Source organism: Plectropomus leopardus, chromosome 1 (assembly GCF_008729295.1).
Source record: "Plectropomus leopardus isolate mb chromosome 1, YSFRI_Pleo_2.0, whole genome shotgun sequence".
Lineage (NCBI taxonomy): Eukaryota > Metazoa > Chordata > Actinopteri > Perciformes > Serranidae > Plectropomus > Plectropomus leopardus.
In genome coordinates, this window is record NC_056463.1 from 26,633,371 (window position 1) to 26,644,660 (window position 11,290).

The 11,290-nt window shown below is 38.3% G+C and overlaps 2 protein-coding genes across 2 annotated transcripts; both read left to right on the top strand.

Annotated features, from left to right (window-relative positions):
• Positions 1–3,960: 3,960 nt before the first annotated feature.
• LOC121944160 (leukotriene B4 receptor 1-like) lies at positions 3,961–4,998 on the top strand. The gene has a single exon (XM_042487866.1). The coding sequence runs from the start codon at positions 3,961–3,963 to the stop codon at positions 4,996–4,998; it is 1,038 nt and encodes a 345-aa protein (XP_042343800.1).
• An 813-nt stretch (positions 4,999–5,811) lies between these two features.
• On the top strand, positions 5,812–7,188 carry si:dkey-148a17.6 (uncharacterized protein LOC108190685 homolog). Its single transcript, XM_042489273.1, has one exon. It carries the CDS (start codon positions 5,839–5,841, stop codon positions 6,913–6,915), a length of 1,077 nt encoding a protein of 358 aa, XP_042345207.1. The 5' UTR covers positions 5,812–5,838; the 3' UTR covers positions 6,916–7,188.
• Positions 7,189–11,290: the final 4,102 nt, after the last annotated feature.

An 11,290-nucleotide genomic window follows, 5' to 3' on the forward strand; every position in this document is an offset into this window, starting at 1 on the left:
TTCCATGCATGGTGCTACAAATAGGCTACTTTCCTTAAGCCTCCCCGAGTGACTGGGGCAAAATGCATGACCTACATATACACAATAAATAACTTCATCATTTCTGTGTGATGAATGGTGTGATTTTTGACATTTTTAAAGACAACATGCCTGTGAAACCCACTTGCTGAGAGTATTTCATAAACTGTGGCCATTTGATTTTGAATGTTATTTGAAGTGCCTCCCCCATTCTCAACTTTGTGGCTGTGGAACTGCAATTGCTGTATACCTGCTATTTGATTTTTCGATTCATCAGTAAAAACCTACACAGTCTTTACATTTACTTTAAATATCTAACTTTTTTCCTCTTTCTTTATTGAGAACTTGGTAATTACAGACAAACAAGGCATGTTCATCAAATAGCTTCTCTCTCAGGTTTAGCAAGAACGACAACAATTAATACAAATAAAACACAAACATAAAATACAAACAAAAACATATGTTATAATGAAATCAACTTAAGAACTTTCCTTTCTTTAACACATTTCAGTGACTTACTTAAGAGTTTAAGTTCTTTCCTCAAATGGTGTAAACTGGGTTTATTCTTGAAGTATCTACACTTATGTATATAAAAAAATTATCCCCAATAACAAGACAACATCAAGAACAACATCCATGTTCTTAATGTTAATACAAACGCTTTATTTGTCAGTCTTTATTGCCAATGGTGAGGGCTAAATCTCCCTGCAGCCAGCACTGCATATCACAAAGAGTACATGGTAGAAACGCACATTCCAAACTTTCAATTTCACTTTCACAATACGTATAAGTATTCACACAAAAATTTCATCTCAGTCTAAAGAATTCATTTGTTGGCTAAATCTCTTTTAAAGTTTTGAAGTTCACCTCTTAGGTGAAAGTGGTAATGAATTATATATTTTACTTTAATTGTTAAACTGTCCAAATTGAATTCCCTGAGAATATAATTTTGTTTTACTGGGTTGGGGAAACATACCTCTAATATAAAGTTTCTAATAACTCCATTGGTACATTTATTATCAAAAAAACGTCAAACCCTTCAATGTGAAGCACAAGAGAGACCTTAGGGTACAGAGTGTATTATTTAACCATACATCTCAGAGAAAATGGTTTAGCTTTTATCAGTCTATAGTCCTAATATAACTAGAAAACTCATTGACTAAATCAGTATATTTATGCCTTGCCCTAATTGAAAGCAATTCCATATTCCCTGGTTTATTGTCAAGTTGGTTTTCACATTGCAGTATGAGGATTGGTGCTTATCATAAAAATGAGGGAAAATAACATTACAATAACAGAAAGTATAGCAAAAACCAAAAAAAGAAGAAAAGTGCAATACAAATATTTTTAAAATGTTCCAAAAAATATGTTATGTTTATCTGAATAGAAATGAAGGTGCTGTGTAGTTTTTAAAAGTGGAAACAGAAGCAATCAATATTGATTTATACTTTCAATTTTACATCAAAATTATGTTTGTAAATCATGACAAGGTCAGTTTTCAACCACACACACCTTCAAGAGGAATTCATAAATACATTGAATGAGCAAGATGGAGCACTAACATTAATTTATTTAAACCATAAGCTGTTATAGCAGAGCGCCTTCCATTTTAAAGTGGGTCATAGATTACTTAAAGAGAAACTGAAAGTATTGTCAACTTCTGTAGCTCTAGTCTATACTGTAAGATGGATAGGGAAACACTGATCTTCAAATCAAAGTCGTATAAATGGAACAAGCCTATAAGCAAATGACCGATACTTCAGGCTTGACTACATACAGAACACACAGTAACTGTGATAAACAATGGAGGGTATGGAATACTGCAGACTGTGTCCTGTACTCAGATAACGTCTGAATGTATCAGTGAAACGGCAAGTGATGGTAATAATTAACTGTTCAGATGCTTGCAATTCCAACCACAAATGGAGTTGACAGAGCATCCAGAGTTAAGGTGTGTTGTTACAGATGTAAATGCAAAGGTTGAGCAAATTGACTTGACTTTAAAAAAAAAAAACACTGGAAGAGGGCAGTCAACAACTTATCCCAAAAATTAGAAATAAATCAGTAAAACATATACATATGCAACATAAACAACATACAAGAAAATCACCTGAAAATCAGTAAAAAGGGAAATAAAAAATGTTTTAAAAAACAAAACACCCAAACAACAAGGAAATTACCTGAAAAAAAGTGCTTTAAAAAGATTATTATGTTACATAACCTTAAATATGTAATTATAATAATTATAATTAAAGTTTTCTGGAAAACTTCCCCTAGCTTTTTAAAAATAATTTCCTAAATGTACCAATTTCTTGCAATTTGTGAAACATTTCATGGATTTGCTCATTGCCTTTTTGCCAGTGTTTGTGAAAGACATAGCACCTATTTGCTCAGGGTTCAAAGGTTTAAAGTTGCCTCAAAGCAGCACAAAAAAACGTGATGTCGATCCCAACTTTAAAGGTTTATTGTGTATCACGTCATGGATGACTGCAGAGAGGCATATAGCTATTGTTCATCAGCTAGTCTCTTCCTGGGAAATTGGATACATTTTTTAGGTAGCAATGTAATAAATACAGAAGCTACAATCTTCTTTATGAGGGCCACAAGCCAGTTGTCCAAGAAACTCTTACCTTGCTTCCACAGAAGAGAAACAGAAAGTTCTTTGATACAGAAACTTATTATGATTAAATATAGATAATGCAGTTACTTAACAAACCATGATCACAGAAGAGAAACAGAAGAGGTGGAAACTCCAGCAACACGTGTAGTATGTTGACTAAAGAAACATGTTTCGATTTGTGACCTCCATTATGAGGGCCACAAGCCAAGTTATGCAAGAAACTCTTACCTTACTTCCACAGAAGAGAGACAGAAAGTTCTTCAAAATTAAGGATTCATTTTTTTCTTTCCCCTCTACTGCATCTCAGTTGTAGGTGAAGTTGTGCCAGCAAGTCTCATTTTGCTTTGACAGAAGAGAGACAGACAGCCTTTCCCAGCTCGCAATGTACACCCTGGGCAGGAAGCCAAGTTATCAAAGGGCTGACACACAGAGACAGACAGCCAGTCACACTGACGGGCAATTAAAAGTTACCAAATAACCCAAGGTGCATGTCTTTGGACTGTGAGAGGAAGCCAGAGAAAACCCATGCTGACACGGGTCGGTTTGAACCTGGAACACTCTTGCTGTGAGGTGACCAACCACAGCACCACCTTGCTGCCCAGAGATCGTGCCAATATTTTTTAATTGTCCCACTGACCACACCATACTGAACTGATTAGTTTGTGTCTTCGGACAAACAGCAACCCAAGCTAAGTATGCATTGTACTGCCCCATTTCCACCAAGCAGTCAGTGGATGGTACCAGTAGAACCATCTCTTTCTGTTTTTTGTCACCCCTCTGTTGGGTACCTAGAGCCACATTTGCACCATAAACTTTCAATATGGTACCTTTAGAACCAAAAGTAACCCCTTGGACATGGAACCTTTTGAATGCAGCTTGAATGCAGTTGTAACTGTTAACATGTAGGTAGAGTAGGTTTTATTTACCCATTATTAATTATTTTCACTTGTGGACTAATACTGTATACTTAATTAAAATTAAAAATGGTTTGCATGGGTTTTATTTACCACCCCCCAAAACGTATTTTTTTACAGCATGCACCTTGCTAGTAGGTGAAGTTTTGCCGGAAATCCTCCCCCTGCTTCCACAGAAGAGAAACAAAAAATGATTTGGAGTGACAGTAAATCATCTGTCTTTTAATTAAACACCTCCAGAAACTTGTCCTTTCCATGACACAATATCACATCCGTAAGTCCCAAAATGGTCCTGTGGCAAACCTCCCTCCTGTTCAATTTGTCCATAAAGGGAAGTAAAGCCTTTTTTTTTACAGCACTTAGTTTGTCTTTTCATGCAGACGGCACAGTTGCACACATACTTAAAGCATGAACCACTCAGCTGAGCTGTCGCCTTCAGAGGAAATGGCACCTAAGGAGTTTGACGATGGGACAGTGGTGGTGGCGGCTTGCGTGATCCTGGGCCTGTCCTTCCTGGTAGGAGCTCCTGGAAACCTGCTGGTGATATGGACGATCCTTAGACATGTCAAGAAGCGTTCCCACACTGTGGTGCTCATCTTAAACCTGGCTGCTGCAGACCTGCTGGTCCTCATCACCCTGCCTATGTGGATCTACTCTCTGGTGCACACCTGGGTGTTTGGAGGGGCTGTCTGTATGGCTTTGATGTACATCATCCGTGTGTGCATGTTCGGCAGTATCTTCTTCATTACCCTCATGAGTGTGGAACGCTATTTAGCCATCTGTCATCCCTTTGTGATGATGGGCTTGAAAACCAAGAGCGTGATGAAAAGTTGTCTTGTAGTACTTTTGTGGCTCCTTGCTTTGCTTCTAGGATTGCCTGCTGTACTGACTGAATCTTTGGATGAAAGCTATGGCAATCAGCAGTGTTTTATCAAGGAATTTAACTCTAACACTCAAGAAATCATCTTGTCATGTCTGGATATTATGGGGGGCTTTATAGTTCCTTTCATTATTGTTAGTATGTGCTACTGCCTGGTAGCAGCCAAGCTCAGGAAAAAGACTTTCAACTCCAAACAGAAATCTATAGCTCTTGTGGGGGCTGTGGTGATAGCCTTCTCACTGTGCTGGTTGCCTCATCATATCATTAACATAATTAATGTGGTTTGTATCATAGAATTGGAACACGAATGTGTGCCACAGAGTGTTGTCTACAGCTCCGGTGCCCTTGTTTTCATCAGCAGTTCAGTGAATCCTGTATTATACACCTTCTTTGCAAGAAACTTACGTGGGAATCTGGCAAAGTCGCGGCTGGTTTGTCTCTTCCAGGAAAAGGTGGCTCACACCAACAAACTCAGGGATCTGGTAGTGCAGCCGCATACTGGCCAGAGGGCAGCAAATACAACGGAAGAGCTGATCTCTGACTCTGAAAAAAAACTGAATCCCTGAAACTGTGATGATGAGAAGCGTGACGTTTGTCTTCTGCAATTAATTAAGAGACTATGCTTTTTTTCTTTTTTTTTATAAAGGCCTATATGTGGGATCTCAGCCAAAATAATGCTGTCAATGGTGACATGTTGTCATTTTTATCATTAATCTTTATTATCTTGTCTTTGTTTCACTTTTACCTTTGGATGTCATTGCAAGCTAACATATGATCATAGTCGTTTTGTGTTTCTCAGTTTTGTTGATAACTATTGCTGTATAGTAGAAAAATGAAATATGTCCCTGTGTTGTGTAATGTGTTTTGTGTCATACAAGAGCTGACATGGAAAATTTAAGAAGAATTACTTTTAGGTCAGTGCTCTTGTAAAACTGCTACAAAAATGTATTTATCTTTTTTTTTAAATTAAAATGTATTTAATATTATTTTATCATTTTGATTTAACACAAAACAACTTATTGCCTCTTTGGAGAAAATATATATATAGTAATAGCTGTTAGTTTTTTTGGAAAAAGGCCAAAAGAAAATGTCCATAGTATAAAATGTATTCACAATTCTTTCCAAACAAAACTATAATATTTTAAACTGAATGTGGAGAAGTTATTCCCCATAACCAATATTCACCCTCTGAGACCCATCATAGACCCATCATTTTTTGATCATTGACCTGAGGTGAAAAATGGACCACTGACGCATGCATGAATCACCTCTCTGGGTCTCAAATAGCCCTGTGAGGAAACCCCTTTCCTGTGCTGTCTATTTGTAAGGGGAAGTGAAGACTTGCTTGTGCAGCACTTTGTTTTTCTTTTCATGCAGACGCCACTGTCAGCACATACACTTGCAGCATGAACCTCTCAGCTGAGCTGTCTCCTTCAGAGGAAATGGCCCCTGAGGAGTTTGACGGCGGAACAGCAGTGGCTTGTGTGATCCTGGGCCTGTCTTTCCTTGTAGGAGCACCAGGGAACCTGCTAGTGATCTGGACGATCCTGAGACACGTGAAGCAGCGTTCCCACACTGTGGTGCTCATCTTACACTTGGCTGTCGCAGACCTTCTGGTCCTCATCACCCTGCCTGTATGGATCTACTCTCTGGCCCGCCACTGGGTGTTTGGGGAAGCCTCCTGCAAAGCCATGGTGTTCATGATAAACGGCTGTATGTATAGCAGTGTTTTCCTCATCACCCTCATGAGTGTGGAGCGCTTTGTGGCTGTTCGATATCCCTTTGCCTCAGCTGGCTGGAAGAGGAAAAAAGCTTTGAATAAAGTTCTGCTGGCTCTGTGGACGGCAGCTTTCTTGTTCAGCATACCCGTCATCCCAACTCAGGTTGTAGGGATGGAGTCTGGTGAGGAGCACTGTCGCTACCGCCTCTACACTTCTGTGATCCAGGAGCTGGTGTGTGTGCTGCTCGAGACACTGGTGGGCTACATATTACCCTTCTCCATCCTCGTGGTTTGCTATGGCTGCCTGTGTAGCCGCATTACTCAGATGACCTTCAAGTCCAAGCGCAAGTCCACAGTCCTGATTGCCAGTGTTGTGGTTGTGTTTGCCATTTGCTGGACGCCTCATCACATGGGAAATGTCCTCTCTATCATCATCCTGGCCACTGAACCTGACACTGCAGATAATCTGGAGAGCATCAGGAGCACCATGACCTTCATTGCTGGAGCCATGGTCTTCATCAGCAGCACTGCTAACCCCATTCTCTACATGTTTGCGGCTCGCTCCTTCAGGAGCTCCCTGCGTGACACGGGCATCCAGAAGCTTTTCCGCCATATCTCCAGCACCTCCCCAGGTGAGGGCAATAAAGAGTTGTCCTTTGTGTCCAAGAGACAGAGCAATCAGACCAACAGTTCTCAGTGTCTAAATGAGTCAAAAGACCAAATGGACATATTAATAAAAATGTGTGAAAATAATTCATCATGATATAGAAAATGCATGGAGTGTATAGATTTACATGTGCATATTGTATACTATGTTTCTTAATGCCTGAAATGAAGCTCATTTTATATGAAATTAGGACACAGATAAACAGGAAGTTTCAGAGTTCATCCGTGCAATACTTGTGCAACTTTGTAAATGACCTGTTTTACATGTTTCTTTTTTAAATAGTGAACATATATTTATAAATGTCTTATATTTTATGTATTCCATATAGTATTCATAAATAGTACAATAAATAATTATATATGCATGAAACGTGTCTCAATGTAAAGCTTTTGTAAACAAACTTTTTTATTTTTATCATTATCTGGTTGATTCCAAAAAAGGGAAAAGGGAAAGATTTTAATTATGTAATTGATTTGGGTCAAGATTTTCTTTTTTTATTGCCTGTAAGTGTGGGAACATGATGAGACAGAGCACAGTAGGTTTGCATCTGGTAATCCTGTGGTTGTGTCTACCACTTCTTAATTTTTTGCTGTTGTCACAAAGATGTATTTCACTTTAGCTTTTGCTGTTTTCATGAAGTTAGGGACTGTACTTTATTAGAGTAGGGGACTGGCTGGGGTGTAACTTCATCGTTTATTTATTTTTTTAATATCTTGACCTTTACCGGAACTACAAACATTTTTCCTTGAGCTTCCCCAAGTGACTGGGGATAAATGCATGATGCACCCTCTATATTTCACAGTTTGTGGCAATGATAAAAGATGTGATTTTGGAGAGTATCAAAGAAAGTATACTTTTCAAATCCCACTTGTAGGTTTTAAGGTTATGAGGGTATTAAAAATAAATACAAAATGCAACCATTTAAAGTTGAATGTCCCTCCCCTACGCAAAATCCAAAAACATAATTCCCTCCTCAGTGTTTAAAAAGTATCTGAAGTTCCTCCCCTATTTTGCACCACCTGCTTCACTCTCAAAAATAATTAAAATTCCCCTAAGACTTTAAGTATTTCTAAATCTTGCCGTTTCATTCTGTGCTGGAAACTATAACATCTCTGATACAGTCTGATAGTGAATTAATTTAACAAAACTGGTGTTTCTGTGTTGATATCATCTAATGCATTTTCTTTATAATAGAATCCATAGTGTACTGCTATTGTAAAAATGTCTTACACTCATGACAAATTAGCTAGCAATTGTCCTGGTGTCCCACTACAGACAACAGTCATGCGTTCGACTTCCTCTCAATGAAACGATTGCAAAATGAAAAACTGCATGTTCCCTTTGTCAAGCAGCAAAAAGCGGAATCATGTCTTAATGTTTGTCACAGTACTATAAAACTCAAACTCGCACTTTTAAATGAGAGATTTCAGCGTCAGCTTATTTTCTGATATTTTTAAACATGTACGTCAGTCAGAGGTTTTTAATTTACCCTTACCATATTGGGTTTGTGTGTTGCCATGATTACACAATACTGCTCTCATCAACTGGCACAACCAGTAGATGGCAGTGGCAGTGGGTTTTTAATAACGGAGTTTTGACATCATTTCAGTGTGGTTTTATAAGAATATTTTTAGGTATGTATATGTTTTCTATCCAAGTGAAGGTCATGATGAGATTCTTAGTTTGCTGCCTTGCTTCATACACTTCACAACATTTATAGCCTTTGTATTGACACAGTGGAAAGTGAAAAGACCCATTTTCATATATTTTATGTGTGTAGAAATGTAGGAATTCCACTCTGCATCTGACTCGGCAATATCAGTTTCACTTTGACTGGATGTTATTCCATACTAATGATTTTCCCACGGGTGTTATTTGTATGCTGTGTTAATACAATGAGATGGATCATTGTGAAAATGATTTGAGCTGACTTCAATAAACCCACTGACAGTGCTCAACGTCACCTTGATTGCTTTAAATACTAATGAATCAGGATTACTTTAAATGTGATGGTGGAAAATTACAAAGGGCAAAGGGTGTGACACAAAAATATGTGTCAAACGAAGTCACACAAGAAAGCGTAGCTGACTGAGACACGCTGGATCTTTTCTCACAGAATGAGGAAGCAACATGTATGAGATAACATCAGCAGTGTGTATGTGTACCTGCTGCCTTTTATTATGAATATATTCCTAAATATGAACTGCACTTTTTAATGTCATCAGCACTTTTTTATCATCTGAATTATTATTTTTTTAGTTTTTTTTAAATAAAATATTATTGCATACAAGGGTGAAAAATAATGCAGACACACGTACCCCTGGTATAAAACATACTGTAAAAGATCACCTTTTTCCTTTAAAATCAACCTCATATGAGCATTTACATTATCTTGTAACCAGATAACTGTTGTCTTTGTCAATGTAACCCATACTACCCCAAGCTACAAGTACACCACAGGACAGGGCCTGCCAAAGGGATAACTGAGCCATGAATCTTGGCTATCCCCAAAGTTCACTCTTTTTGTCACTGGCTGGTTAGAAGAGCTGCAGACGCTTCACACCACGTGATACTACAGTGAATACCAAAGCAAAGTTATTCTCTGGGTACACTAGCGGCTCTTATATTGCCTTCTCAATTGTACAACTCTTTTTTTCACAAGTTCCACCTGCTGAAACAAAGACTTAACATGACATTTTGGTGCCACAGAGGGACAACTGTTATGCAGTCTATGTGATGTCATGAAGATAAATGCTCTTTGCTGTTGTCGTGGGAGAATACCTTTATGTGTCTAAGATTTCAGCTGAAGATTTTCCACATCAACCGATCTGACTGGTTTAGCTGGAAAGACAGATTCCTCATGAGGAAGGAGACATTGGGAATTACTCAGATGGATGGTTTAAACAAGTAAAAAGGAGGTGAAGAGACAAAAAGCCTTGCATTCATAAAAGTCTGTTGGCCCATAGCAAGCAGAGCTGGGAATGTCAGGAGCAACAAAACATGGCATTCTGGGAACAGGGCCAAAGACTGGTAAAAACTCAGGCAGGCCAGTAAGGACCCGTGAAGCTATTGAAAACTAGAATTGTTGCTCTTTGAAGGTGCCAGGTTTTATTTCAATATGAAAGCTGCTCAGACACGCAAAAGAGTGTGAGACTTCATATATGTGACCAGTCAATAATGTACAGTGACAGCTGGTTATAGCCCATATCACAGCGTGAGTGTGAAGCAGCACTGCAGCATGATGTTTTTCCATCATAATGGACACTTTCCATTATGTACAGGCTGATTCATACTGTTATATGTCCCTTTTGTCTCTCTGTCTGCACACGTTTGTTTCTTTTCCTTTGTTTCTTTCTTTCAATTCTTTACTTTCTTATCCTCTGTCCTTCCTTCATTCACTTCTACCTTTTACTAATACTGCCTTACCATAAACAAACAAAGACTAAGTAAATGGAAATCAAGGCAAATGACAATGATAGCACTACAGCATTCACAACCTTTCAACAACTTTACACATGTGGTTTACATTAGCCTGATATGTGCCAATGGATTACTGAATGTGGCCACCAGGCAGAGGCCCAGGGGCCCAAAGTGTCAGGGCCCCCCTGGCCTTCATCTGCAAAATGTCACTCATATTACAATTCATGGAGAGACACAAAAAGACTGCAAAGTAAAAGAAAAAGACAACAAAAAGATGCAAACGAACTGCAATGAGACATAAAATAGCCTAACCCTGCAAAAATGGGCAAAACAATCACAACGAGACACAAAACGACTACAAAGAGACACAACACAACCTACAAAGAGATGCGAACAAACTGTATGGGACCACAAATGCACTACAAAAATGGACAAACAACTGCAAAAAGACAAAAAATGACTCGAAAGAGGCACACAATGACCAAAATTAGACACAAAAGTACCTCAAAGAAACACAAAACCACAAAACATTTCATACCCCAAAACAACCCAAAGTGCTTTACAGATTAATCAAGTCAAAGTTCATTATAGCCCAGTCACAAAGCATGCCCCAACAGGCTGAACACATAGTAATTTCAATTTAATTTTAATTTGATCTATAATGTCCAGTATCACAAATCATAATTCAGCTTCAGAAGGCTGTATGTACACACAACATATGACAGCCCTCTGTCCTTAGACCATCACAGCAGATACGGAAAAACTCCCCAATTGGAAAATATATATTATATATCAAAGTATTAAATATATTTAATATTGTTTATTATTTTTGATGGAAAATAATAAACACATTAACCCTCTCAAAAAATTCTAAAGTTGTCCAATGTCTACAGATGTATCTTGAGGTTGTTTTGCATTTAGTTGCACTCTCTAACATCAATGTGAAACATAAGTAGGTTATGTGCCTCATGGAGATATTACAGCCCTGTTTTGCCAGACTACTTCCTGATTCAAAAGATCTGACCAATGAGATTACAGCACTCGCCCCAGC

Bases quoted from the DNA above. Each gene is read 5' to 3' on its own strand.
- si:dkey-148a17.6 (XM_042489273.1), top strand. From the start codon at position 5,839: ATGAACCTCTCAGCTGAGCTGTCTCCTTCAGAGGAAATGGCCCCTGAG.
- LOC121944160 (XM_042487866.1), top strand. From the start codon at position 3,961: ATGAACCACTCAGCTGAGCTGTCGCCTTCAGAGGAAATGGCACCTAAG.